The sequence below is a fragment of the Primulina tabacum genome, chromosome 7, assembly GCF_025594145.1.
Source record: "Primulina tabacum isolate GXHZ01 chromosome 7, ASM2559414v2, whole genome shotgun sequence".
NCBI lineage: Eukaryota > Viridiplantae > Streptophyta > Magnoliopsida > Lamiales > Gesneriaceae > Primulina > Primulina tabacum.
Genome location: NC_134556.1, coordinates 41,318,111 through 41,331,932, shown reverse-complemented (window position 1 = coordinate 41,331,932; position 13,822 = coordinate 41,318,111). Strand labels below are relative to the sequence as shown.

At 32.3% G+C, this 13,822-nt stretch overlaps 1 protein-coding gene across 3 annotated transcripts; it reads right to left on the bottom strand.

The window, feature by feature from the left end:
- Positions 1–9,053: 9,053 nt before the first annotated feature.
- Positions 9,054–13,484, bottom strand: LOC142552207 (uncharacterized). 3 transcript variants are annotated; one of them, XM_075661894.1, is made up of 5 exons: positions 13,291–13,484; positions 10,608–10,880; positions 9,898–10,029; positions 9,671–9,787; positions 9,054–9,548 (listed from the first exon to the last, which is right to left on the bottom strand). In XM_075661894.1, the coding sequence occupies exons 2-5, from the start codon at positions 10,878–10,880 to the stop codon at positions 9,201–9,203; spliced, it is 870 nt and encodes a 289-aa protein (XP_075518009.1). In that variant the 5' UTR covers positions 13,291–13,484; the 3' UTR covers positions 9,054–9,200. The 3 variants fall into 3 exon arrangements, with proteins under 3 accessions (XP_075518009.1, XP_075518010.1, XP_075518011.1); XM_075661895.1 differs by having other exon boundaries at positions 10,608–10,916; positions 13,291–13,483; XM_075661896.1 differs by having other exon boundaries at positions 10,608–10,916; positions 13,320–13,396.
- Between the last annotated feature and the right edge of the window lie 338 nt (positions 13,485–13,822).

The window sequence follows — 13,822 nt, the reverse complement described above, 5'->3', positions numbered from 1 at the left end:
GTCTGTTTCATAATTCAGTCATGTGAGAAAAAATATTACCGTTTTTATTTTTAAAAAATTCGGGTCTCACGGGTCTACCCGGCCCCATTTCGTATTCGAGATGTGGTGGGTCTGAAGAATATTTAACCAAGGTGGGGCGGATAATGGGTCAAATTTTTTTTCATGGGGCGGGTCTTGGGTTTAGTCATATCCGTCCCATTGACATCTCTATCTTTACTGATATTAATTTTTTAAAAATAAAATAAAACGAAAAAAAAAAAATCCTCAGAAGGATCTATATCGGCCACTTTTAAAAGTTGATCACGAGGACTTTTTAACCTTTTTTCATACAAATGATAAGATGCATATCTAAGTGTCACAATTCAATGACTTGTGGATTGGGTTATATTAATATTTATTTAATATAAAAATCAGAACAATTAAATTAAAAGAATAGTGAATAAATGAATTAAAGATTACAAAATCAAAAGCCCCCCCGAACAATCACGAGCCAATGTGGTCGTGAAGGAGACAGCGTACACACTTGAATTTTCCATTACACAATTTTTTTCCGGGAAAATTGCAATTTCGGAAACAAATTTGTGCATAAACCGTGTCCAACGTGGATAATATTGATAATTATAATTTTTTGTCGGAGTGTTAATATGATATTGAAAAATGACAAAATATCACCAGAAATTAATATGGCCGGTGACTTCCATTAATGAAAAAGATATAATTTATGTTAGAACATGCGACGAAATTACCGTTGGTCAATATTTTTTTTTGCACCTCATAAAAATTTAATTAAATGTGATTATTTGTTTTAAATTTCCACCTTAATCAATATGTGAGCAATTATGTAAGACCGGTGTGGAAAATCAAATAGATAAACTATTATATACTTAATATATATACACAAAAAAATATTGTGAAATGCATCTCTTTTTTGTTTAATTACATAAAAAAGAACTGAAATAACACAAAGTTTACCGCTAAAAAAAGTTGTGATACACCAGTTAAAGGTAAAAAAATATGTTAATTAATATTTGTTTATATTAAAAGAACACCAAGATATTTGGAACTTTAGTAATAATATTTAAGAAACATACAAAATATAATAAAAAGATAAAGTGGGAAAAAAAGTGTGGAAAGCCAGTCACGTGCCGGACTCCCAAAAAAACTCAAAGTGGCACGTGAGGAGGTCTCAATAGTATACTGAGAGATTCGCCGGCACATGACAAAGACCGAGTCATTGGATGAAGTCAAAAATTTGTGTTAGATGGTCTTATGTGTCGTATTTTGTGACATATTTCTTATTTGGGTTATCCATGAAAAAATATTATTTTTTTATGCCGAGAGTATTATTTTTTATTATGAATATCGGTAAAGTTGATCTGTCTCACAGATAAAGATTCGTGAAACCGTTTTACAATAGACTTACTTTTGGATAAATAATATTACATGAAAATTGCATGGGTTGTATTTTTACATGAAAATTCGGGTTATCTGATATTAAACTTACAAAAAAATTAAATTCGTTTCGGATTAATAATTAATCAAAACAACCGTTTATTCGGGAAACCGTAATTCAAAATAAATGAAAATTTTAAGCACAATAATAATCCTGTTTTAAAAAAATTTCATATCAAATTATGTAACTTTTGCTTAATAGATGTCTTTTTTTTTTTTTTTTTGGAAAAATGGGTGTTCGTATGACGATAGAAGATTTGATTTTAATATGGCCCAGTTCGCTTCCAAATGAAAATTTTAAAATTCGGTAGGCCTTTATAAGAACAAGGAATCCAGTTCAGTTAACAGGGTTGTGGTCGGGTTCGTCAATAACCACCTAAAATTTTTTTAAAATATTTTTTTATATAAATATTTACTATTTTTTTAAATATATATTTTTAAATATAATTTTTTAATATAAATAATTTTTAAACATTTGTTTCTTACATTTAAGGCTTAATACATTATCTTTATTTGTATGATTGTTTTTTTGTTGTAATTTTTGTATTTTTTTTCGATGTAACACTTACTTTTATGAGCAATATTGTAGTTTCATCAAACAAATTAATAACAAAAGCACATATATACTAATATATTTTGGCACATGATCTTGTGTGTATATACATGAAATCATATATATATATATATATATATATATATATATATATATATATATATATATATAATTGGAGCATTCTCGAAAATTGTCTTGAAAATATAAACTAAACACTATGTAGAATATGTCCAACGAATCAAATAGCATTTAGGACTAAAATGATGCTATTCGATACATAATATTAGACCAAATCTAAAAAAAAGTAATTTAATTTCGAGGTCGAATATGACCTTATCAATTTAAAATTCAATCTAATTTGACTACACTTTTTATCGCTGAACTTGTCTACATCATTCAAAAGCGTACGTAGTATTTAAAAAAAATAAATGCATAGACTTACTGTTTTTATTTTTATTTTAAGTTAAAAAATATTTCGATTTTGTATCTTTTTTTTTAGAAAATGTAATTTTGACTTTCCATTCGCTACATATAAAAACCAATTTAAAACACAGAAACTACCTCCGATTTGAAGAAGCATTGGCTGAGACAAACATATATAATATATATACATATTGTATATTTCTTTTATTATTTTTGTTTTTTAAATGTTATTTGATATATATACAACAAATTAGAACCATATAATTAATGACCCCACTAGTTGAGTAGGCTTTGACATATCACAAAAAGTTTTAGTACGTCTTTTATGAAGATTTAAATACCTAATTGCGCTCTTGTGTCGTCTCTTAATAATAAATTTAATACAAAATCTTGGGCTTGTTGGTGAATTAATTTTAGCTATATGTTAATGTATATATAATATTTATATCTTCTGATGTCATAAGAAATTAATGGTATCGATATATCCATTGAAGTAATTCCAAGCGATCATGAACATGATATTTTTTGTTCAATTATAAGTATTAGTCCAATATTTTGGAAAATTACATTGGAAGTATGTTTTTCAAATATTAAAAGTTGTAATTTTATTTGTAGGAACCATTTAATCCATCATGCTGCATGCATACACGATCCACATGATAGTACATAGTCATGCATGTAGCTAGCTAGGTGTACTCATTAAATGTTGAAATTATTGTGTGGACTCACATAATTAATTAATTAATTAGTATGTGGACAAGCTATCTAATAAAATACCAAATAAGACGAGCTAATTAATTATAAGTTTTCAAATTATTAAATAAATTGGTATGATTCACTTTATATGCAGAAACCAAACTCAATGAAGACTCTGTGATGGGTCGAAGACTTATAAAGTTATATAAGATTATGGTTCCCGAAACACAGAAAATAACACATAATATAAACGATACACATATTCTAGATATCTCTCCTTCTTCCATCTAAGACAAGAATAAGATGATCTATTCTCTGTTGTTTTGGAAGATCCATAACTCCGACGTTAAATTCAATGGATTCTGATACGTGTTTACTGTTATTTATATTTTCTGATAATTCGACATGAATTTTTGACGTGTTGTGATATATGGATTTAATAACATGATTTATAGATTTAATTTTATTAAATCTTGATCAGTAAACGCTTCACAACCCTAAAAGCCAACACTTTGACATTCTAATTAATTTCATTCAAAACCCTAATTAATAAGAACCATATTAAATTTATTTTATCTCAAATTAGTCTCCCAGCCAGCCGGCGCCCTCAAGCACGCTGGCCGGCCCTCCTCTCCTTCACCTTGAATACCACCCTATAAAATACATACAAGTTTACACACAATTCCTAGCCAAATTTTCTTTCACGTATACACAAAGAAAAAGAAAAAGAAAAAAAAATGGGATAAACATTGATAAATTAAACTGGACGGACACCAGTCGCTTCGATCTATCTTCCGCACGTACAAGGCACAAACATTATATATATACATCCGGGAAAAAAAATTACAATCACGATGAGGCAACCAGGGGCGTATTCGAAGTTACTAAGTGGAGGAAGAACAGGGACCTCATTCGTTGCCACTGGCAAGGATCAAGAAAATAATGAAGAAGTCGGGGGACGACGTGAAAATGATATCGGGAGAGGCCCCCATTGTTTTTGCAAAAGCTTGTGAATTGTTCATAGAGGAATTAACAAAGAGTGCATGGGAAATGGCGGTCCAGGGCAAGAGGAGGACATTGAACAAAGAGGATGTAGCCTATGCCGTAATTCATACTGACGTTTTCGATTTTCTTGTTAATCTTGTGTCTGGTTCCGACAACCCTCGAGTCGAGGAAATGTAATGGATCCATGAAGATGATGATGCTGTCTCAATCGGGGCGTGCCACTTGCAGTTTGACTTAATATATCTTGTGGTGGTGTGATAATTTTAAAAATTATAAATAAATTTTATTTATTTGTTAGATGAGTGCTGGTTTTAGCTCTTTTCGGCTCCGATATATCTCTTCTCTTTTCTAATATTTATCTTTTAAATTATTGGATACAAGACATCAGGAGTGGACCTCCTTAAAATAAAATTCAAAATTCCAAAATTTTATTTGTTAAAGTAAAATTTTTTATTTAAAAATATATATTGAATAGCTCATTTATCAAGAATTCTTTCCAGCAAAGTGCAATTGGCGTTTAATCAATTATTCACAACACTTTAAATATTTTAAAAAAGATGTTCACATATGATACATCATCACAATGAAAATATTTTATTCTGAAAAAATAACCAAATATACTTCAAATTCTCCATTTCAATTGGCAAAACAATATTTTCAGAAAATACATTCTGAAAATTCCGCAAACATAGCCAAATATAGCCTTTTTATTCGCCTGAATACATTTTTAGCTTTTGTTTCGTCATAAGGAGATTAACCGAATCGAGTTTAATATTAATAAAAATTTAAGGTTCGAGTTTTGCTCGAACTAAATATATTCAAGTTTGGACTCGATTTGAAAACCGAATTTTTTTAATTTTTTGGCTCGAATTCAGCTCGAAAACTTCGAAACTATCCTCGAATTATTTGAAATATTATATTCTTCGGATAGCAAAGTTCGACAATGAAAGTTCGAAAGATCGAAATATTCTAAATCTCGAAATTTATATATGTTTAATACATAATTATATTAAATATATAAATATTAAAGCTCGCATCAACGATGTTCACATAAGTCATATAATGGGTGCTTAGAAGATCAATATATATAGTTTTGATAAGATCTCCTCTTACCTAGTCCACCTCCATACTCACCAATAAGATGACACTTATCTACCGAATATACAATGTAAATACAATTCATCATATCCGATAGATGAGTATCACCACATTGGTAAGCACGAAGGTGAACACAATGGGTTGACATCATTTCAAAATTGTATATCTATGATACCCATCAACCGTGCCCACGAATAAGTGACACCTACTTATCAGATCACATGATAATTTGTTTTTTTGACAGATCTACAACATCCATGTGTGAGGAAGACAAAAGAGATATTGTTTTTTGCCCTTCCCATTTGTTATCAGACAAATCAAACCATAGTAGGCTACTTAAGTTTCCACTAGATCGAGGAATTCGGCCTTGAATATTATTCCCTGCGAGATTGAGATAGGAAAGGGAAACCATTTTCCATAATGAACTAGGAATTCCACCTTCAAGCTTATTCCCGGAGAGATCGAGATGAACAAAGAACATCATATTCCCCAATGAATCAGGAATCTTTCATTCTAACTTGTTGGTGGATAAATCGAGATATGCAAGGGCTATCATATCTCCCAAATAATCAGAAATCGTACTTCCAAAACTATTAAGGGAGAGATCTAGATAGGAAAGGCCTTCAAACCCAACAGAGCATCAGGGATCTTACCTTCTACACTATTAGAAGAGATATAAAAGTAACTTAAACTTCAACTAAAGTTTAGAAACCAAAACACCGAAATGTTGTCCAGATTATTCGAAGAAAGATCAAGTATAGAAAGTGGTCTATTACTGTTGACTGACGGAAGAGATAAGTTGTGAAGACTTTATTGAATGACACAACTATGCAAGAACAATTTTTCTAGCGCTTCCATTGTGCTAATTGACTCCACCAACGTTGTCACTTGAAAAAGATTGACGCCACCGAGGTCAAGATGTTGTAATGAATGCAAAACCAAAGCCAATAAAATTTAGTCACATCAATATCCCCATTGCCACTCAAATCAGGAACTCGCAACATGGACAGATTACCGAGATGATAAGGGAGTGGACCAACAAAGTTCGAATGACTTCCAAGAGAACCCATGTACTCGGGGATTTGGATCGTGTTAAAACCATTGTTACTGAGGTCTAACTACCTCAACTCTCTCAGTTCAAGCAAAGAAGAGCTGATTTTACCTCTTAATGGGGTGGACAGAAAAAAGTTGTCGACTTGTGGAGCAGGAAGATCCAGTACCGCAATGTGATTAGTCCTGTTATCGCATCGGACACCCTTCCATTCGCAACAGTCTCTTACATCTCCCCAAGTAGAGAGTCGACCATAACCATCAATGAACAAATCTTTGAACTTCAGGAGATCGAGCGGGTCTTTCTTTCTCCAAGCAATGACCTCCATTATAATTTGTGCTTGAAGTTGAAGCGATTACATGCATTTGTGTGCACAAAGCGAGTAAAACGAGCACATAACATGGGGCAAAGAAGTGTTTCCTATCAATCATTTGTATGCCTAAGATAAAAGTACTCCAGGGCAACATTATACTGAGTATAGCACCTTACATCTGTTATAATATTATACTATTTTCTTCAAATTGTCCACAGGATCACGTTCAAATAGTCGAAGCCACTGTTAAAAATTTGAATATCTCAGCATAAGAATTCCAGAAAGAATTATTGTTTTTTTTAATATTTTGTAAAGGTTGTAAGCGACGTAAGAATTGAAAACGATACCGAAGACAAAAGAAAGTCAACGGGGAGCTCTCTCCTATCATAGAATTTCATTAAACAACAATAAAAACGTTTTGTAAACTAAATAACTTGAAAAATTATTGACATAACGTTTTGCAAAAACTAAAAAATAAAAGACGCAATATCAGGAGGCAATGCAGTCTCTGTTTTTCATGAAAGAAAAAACTTGTGTAAGACGATTTTACCGATCGTATTTTGTGAGACTGATATCTTATTTGAGTCATCCATGAAAAATTATTACTTTTTATACTAAGAGTATTACTTTTTATTGTGAATATCGATAGGATTGACTCGTCGATAAAGATTCGTGAGACCATCTCACGAGAGATCAATTACTTTTAAATATATTTTAATTATCTGTTTAGTTTTATTATTGTTTCTAATATGATCAACAAAAATGTGTGAAGTACACTTTTGTAAAGTATATATATATATATATATATATTTTATTTTTATCATTGAGGAATTAAATATTTCAATTGGTTGTAGAGAAAAAGTATACCCACGAAGGCATAATCTCGACCGTATGAAAGAGCGGGAAAATTGGTAATCAACGATTGAGATCAGATAAGGCTGCCTGCCACTGCAAAAGCCACCACCTGTCCACCCATTAAATTAGGTCGACAAAAGAATTGACTGTCCGTATTTCAAGTTTCATTTTGCAGTATGGCACCGAAAAGAAAACAAAAAAATGAAAACGGCGAAGCCAAAACGTACGCCGCCGTTACGAGGAGAGTAACACGGAGCTCCAACCGCCGAGACAATGCCGCTCCCGCCAAAGCTGCCGCTGACCCAGAACCACCCAAGAAAAAGAAATCCAAAACCACCCCTGACGACATGGCTGAACAAAAATCTGAAACAACACCACCACAATCACTGGAGGCTGAGTCGAAGGTTCCTCGTACTTCCAAGACTATCATCATCGAGCACTGCAAACAATGCAACTCATTCAAAACCAGGGCTCTCCAGGTGAAGAGTGGGTTGGAGAAAGAGGTTGCGGGAGTCTGCGTTTTGGTCAATCCTGAGAAGCCCAGGAGAGGCTGCTTCGAAATACGTGAGGTAGGTGGAGAGATTTTTGTGAGTTTGTTGGAATTGAAGAGGCCCTTTAAGCCAATGAAGGAACTGGACATGGGGGATGTCATTTCTGACATTATTCAGAAGATTAACTGATGGGATAGGGTTAGGTTTGGGTTCGGTCGTCACTTTGAAATTGTCAGTTTTATTTTCTTGAACCTAATCAATACATTGGTTTAAGGGCTTTTCTTAGATCTTGGCTGATCTTCAACTTCTTGTCATATATTTTGTTAGGATCATTGTGTTGTATGCCTTGATTGAAATGTCCTATTTTGCGAATCGAATCTTGTAATGACCAGTGATATGTTTCAAGAATTGTTGAAATCAATGCTTTACTTTGTTCACATGTTCAAGAAAATGTTTTTTTCCAAACAATCGGTCTGTCCTTCGTAATTGTACATAACGCATGATTGGTCATTATGATTTTTCACGAATAATATTAAAAAATAATGTTTTTTTTAGAGATATCCAAATAAAAGACTCGTCTCATAAAATACGATACGTGAGATCGTTTCACTCAAATTTTTGTCAATTAAAAATAAAAAATCTTCTTGTTTGTACAAATTTTTAAAAATCAAACGCATTACGAAACATTTGACCTTGAAAAAATTTGTCTCGTGCACAATAAACTATTACATTTTTTTTATATATATTCTAATTTAAGTGATCATCACAAGCCAGATATGTCCAAGCATTTTGTCTTAATTCATCTAAGAACTATTAGCAATAACGTATTAGTCATTTAACATCAAAAGTCGCTTCCTATTAAATCAATGTAGCACAAAATACAAGTAAGACGATGAATCTAAGTCAGTTATACAACAAATTACAAACTACTGAGACGATCGGTTTCCCTTAGAAATGTACTCATAAAATCATTGCTCACCAAAACAAAGCAAAAAAAAAAAATCTAAAAAAATTTATTAATACCGTAATTCTGGTACACATTTTCATTATATTCAGCGCACGGTCTTAGCCAATAGTTCGTTCAGCTAACGTCTTGCGCTTCTCCACATATAATAGTTACACGTAAACTCGAAAATGGATTAGAAAAATCAAGTATTTTGATGGATGATCCATGAGAAAACAATTAAAAAAAAAAAAACAACAATTAGAACGTCCCCACACATTAACATGCACATAGTATAAATCCTAAAGTTGAATCTGGTATCAAGAACCGGGGACGTTGAGCTTTTTGAAGAGTTCAGGAAGATGAGAATTGGTGAGTTTTGTCCTCTTGCTGATTTCGTGTTTTTTCTTCTTTGTCTTAGGTTTGGGAGCAATACCATGCACCTGTGCCATGGCTCTACGCTTAGCAGTGTTTGTTGCAGGTTTCATCCCATTCTTCTGAAGATCCTTTTCAATGTCGATCATATCACGTGGAAGTTCAATTCCACGAAACAATTGTTTCAACTCGTCGTCTACTTTAATAATTGCTCTTGGATCATTCGGATAGGCTATGTCCTCTTGTGAGTCGAAGTTCGATAGCAGCCATATTTGGCCTGAAGCTTTCAAGGCCTAAATAAGAATATTAATATTTAATCAGTGGATCATTCTCATACTCACAGGTTATAGTGATGGGTGAATAAGCCAATAAAAAAACATTGAAATTTGACAGATAATGAAGATGGCCGAGTCACCTGTAAGTCCTCCACGACTGTTGGGTATGCATCCTTGAGATCAATAACTGCAATACCCTCTGGAAATTTCCGAACTAAGACAAGAAGTTGGCTCTTATCTTTCAAAGCATGCTTCGACTGCAAACAAATATTTCAAAAAGTTATTGGTCTACAAATCTGATTGACCAGAAATAATGAACTAATGTCCAACGAGTTTGACTGGTGAGCTATGCAAAGAGTGAAGCTACCTTGTAGGAGAATCGCTTCCCATCATAGCTCACTTTCGGATTGTTCCTCAAACTGTCAAAGACAGCCTTGTTTGCATTCAAATCAACGTAGCACGCTTCATTTATTTGTTCAGGTGTGAAGGCTTGCCTAGTCTTGAGACAAATAAATTAATAAATCAGGCAAGGCTCAGCTAATAATTACTGGTACTGCATTGAGTAAAAAATGCATTGAGGATAATTCTCAACCACAAGGTAAAAAAGACAAATGTTGGCAAAAACAGTGCAGATTGGTGTAAAGGTGCCTTAAGTACACCTTACAAAACAGGCAACATAGATAAGGCTAGCAATTCATAAAAGATATAGCTGGAAAAACATATAATCACTAAATTTAGTAAAGAGTTCGACCCATACAAGTAGAAACATAAAAGGGATTAAATGAAAAGAGCCTCATCTTTGGACGTCAAGAAAAATAAAAAAAATCAGCTCTTATTCTGTCAATCAATACAAGTATGCTAGGTAGATAGTTATTCCACAACACGTCAAACCTTTCTATTAGTTATACCAAAAACAGAATGACTGCCAACAACATCGAGTCATTAAATAGGAACTAGAACGAAATAGAAAGCCTGGACAAAAAATTTTGATGAAAAGAACATGTACATGGATACACAGAGCTAGTATGGACTTCTGTCTGAAAAAAATAAAACCCAGAGGACAAGAGGTACCAGTACCTCAAACAGCAAATCAATAACTCGTTTTATTTGAGCTCCCACAGGAGCTTTCCTTATACTGTTTATATGTTGAAGTCGTTCTGTGTCATTTGAGAATTTAACTGGAAGTGCAGGAGATTTGGCATTCACTGAAGATGATGAACCCGAGGGTATGACTTTCGATGAAGTTGTTTTAGATGATCCTGCTTTAGCTGCAATGTTGACAAGGGATGACTGGCATTTCTCTTGTTGTTTCTTAAATCTATTCAAACTTTCTTCAAGTGATGTAGCCATCTATAGACAACAGTTAATAATCAGCATCCAGAAGAGCTGCTGGCGAGAAAGAAACAAAATATATCACATGAAAACGATGGCCAAATTTGAAAATGGTAACCAACAATGGGAACCTTCAAATTTGGTAACCAACAATGGGAACCGTATCTGACCACAAAACACAAACCCTCACCCACAATATTGTTGAATTATATGATGTGGGACTTGGATTAGTTGTTAGAAAGTTATCGAGGTCTTCTTAAATGAGCCCATCCTAGTCCTGTTCATTTTTTTAAAAAAATATTCTTTGAAATTCTAAATAACCAACACCATCAATTCAAGCCTAAGAAAATATAAGAATAATGACTTGTTTATTGAGAAAAACATTTCTCAGGGTTTGCATTCAAGTAATAAAGTAATAAATAGTACAACTAGGGGTGTGCATTCAGTCGAACAACTGAACCGAACAAATTTTCTTTCGTATAACCAAACCAACCGAAATTTTTACAAAACCGAACCGAATTAAAATCGGTTAAATTCAGTCCCTTTTAAAAAAAATATATAAGAGAAAAACTTATTAAATCGAAGTTAGAAAGAAGATGATTCCTTTTTCCTTTCTTGTAATTAATTGAAGCCATAGTTCTAAACCAAATTGGTCTAAAAACATCCACCAAGGCAACACCATACATAAGCATATTTGTTGAACTTCACGCTCAAACCCCAAACCAGAAACTTTAGGCATTTAAAACTTGTTTAAAAAGATTTTGATATATGACTTCCTCTGTTTTCTAACATTGTCTAACGTTAGGAATATACTGTGCATTCTTATGAATAAGAACATGAATCAATAAAAATTGAAAAAGATTACAGATTATAAACATATATATATGACCTGGGTCATCTATCTGTTTTAGATCACTTAGGATTTCATTGGAACAGAGGTAACATAACTTTGTAATTCAATATATATGCAAGACAGTAAACATAAAAATAATGATGCCAAATTACCTATGGATTTTCCGTCAATATCAATTTCAAAGTTAACATTATTTTTTATTTCTTCTAAATTATCCAAACAAATGAAGTGAGGAGCGAAAAAGTTAATTTTGCAATTTAGGGTTGGATGGTTGTGGGTGTTTAGGGATGAATTTTGCAAGCCCATGAGTCTTAAAATTTATATAAACATAATTTTACTTTAAAAAAACTGTTAAATCGGTTTACCGTTTGTTAAAATATTTGATCTGATTTAACCGATTTTTTAAAAAATTAAAACCGAATTCCTGAATTAAATTTTGCACTAATCTATTCAAAATAGACCCAACCAAAACTTCATTAAAGCTTAATTATCTCTTGCTGAAAATCATCTTTTCGATCTTTAAGATAAAACTTGAAGCCAAAAAGAAATTAAAGTTATCTTAGACAACCAAATAAACTAATTTAGACAAAATCAATTTAATAGATTTCTAAAAATACCATATTTAAAGACCAACAACCAAACCAGCTAACCAAAACCTTGAAACTTATTAATCGACTATCATGATTCATATATAATAAAATGCATACAAAATCATTTTTTTTTTTAAAATAACGTAAACCCAGGTTTTAGAGAATAACAGCTGCATGTTCATTAAGAATTACATCTCAGACTCGTTAAGTATACCATCAATCACATAACTAATCCAAAGTTGGATAAACAATTCGATACCTGAATCCATATCTTAAAAACCACCACCAAAGCATTCCATAAGTACTTTATCTAATATGCCTACTATTCTGATTCATCTTCATAGGCAACTTTATCAGATTTAATTTTCTCTTTATGTTTGCTGGATATTCAATTCTTTCACACATGCCCACTAATTAATAATCATAATTGTTCCCAAGATCATCAGTTATTCATGACCAACAAATTCTGCACCAATCACCTCATTAGTTTCATAATTTCCTTTACTAAACAATAAGCCAAAACAACTAAATTTAGATGTAAAACATCTCCTCTTAACTAAAGTATATACAAAAAGGATACATAACTCCAAGATGAAGCATAAAATCACTATAAACAAGAGGTGAATAATGTAATATTCCTAAAAATGAATTCTTAAGTGGACTTAAAGGCGAGGAAACTGAAACTTGCTAAGAACCCAAAAAAAATGTCACACAACCAAAGCATCAAACAGTATGTAAGCACTCCAAATTGCAGCCGACAACCTCGCAAACAAAAGACTGAACTATCATTCCACAGATAACCCTATTAACCATCTTGCGATTCCATCAACATCTTTTTCCAATTTTCAAGAAATATTGAAACAAGTCCATCACCCGTTTCTCAAATCCAAAAATCTCATCACAAATCCAACATATTCCATTATTTCTCAAACAAATTTCAATCAAACGAAAAAGGTCAAATTCCAAAAGGGAGAAAAGAGCATACGTCAAGAAAGAATTGGGATGGAACTTTACTGCTCCACCCTCTCTCCAAAAATCCTGAATTTGGTTCCGAGATCAAAAAATTCAAAACAGATAGGGGATTGATTAGAAGAAGTCCGGGAAGAAAATAAAGATCGCGATTGTGTAAAGGAGTCCCATCTCATGTTATATAGAGAAAGCTTAAATTTTTACGCAAGGGCATTTACTATTAGTCCTTCAGCTCTACCTTGGTTACAATTCAGTCCCTTTGATAATTAATTAATATTGTTCAAAAGCAATCAATATTAATAATAATCAAAATCAATTAATTAAAAGAGTGTCCAAACTTCGGCACCATGCTGTTGAAAAGTCTCTTTATTTTTGGAGATATTATAAAATATATATAATGGGAAATTTATATCAAAGAATATGGTCTAAAAAAACTTTATCTTGGCAGAAACTCAAAACTAAAAAACTATAATTATTTCGAACAACAATTGATATTAAACCAAAAGATTAAAACTCTGTGACAAAAAGTTTAATAAATTATGGTAAAG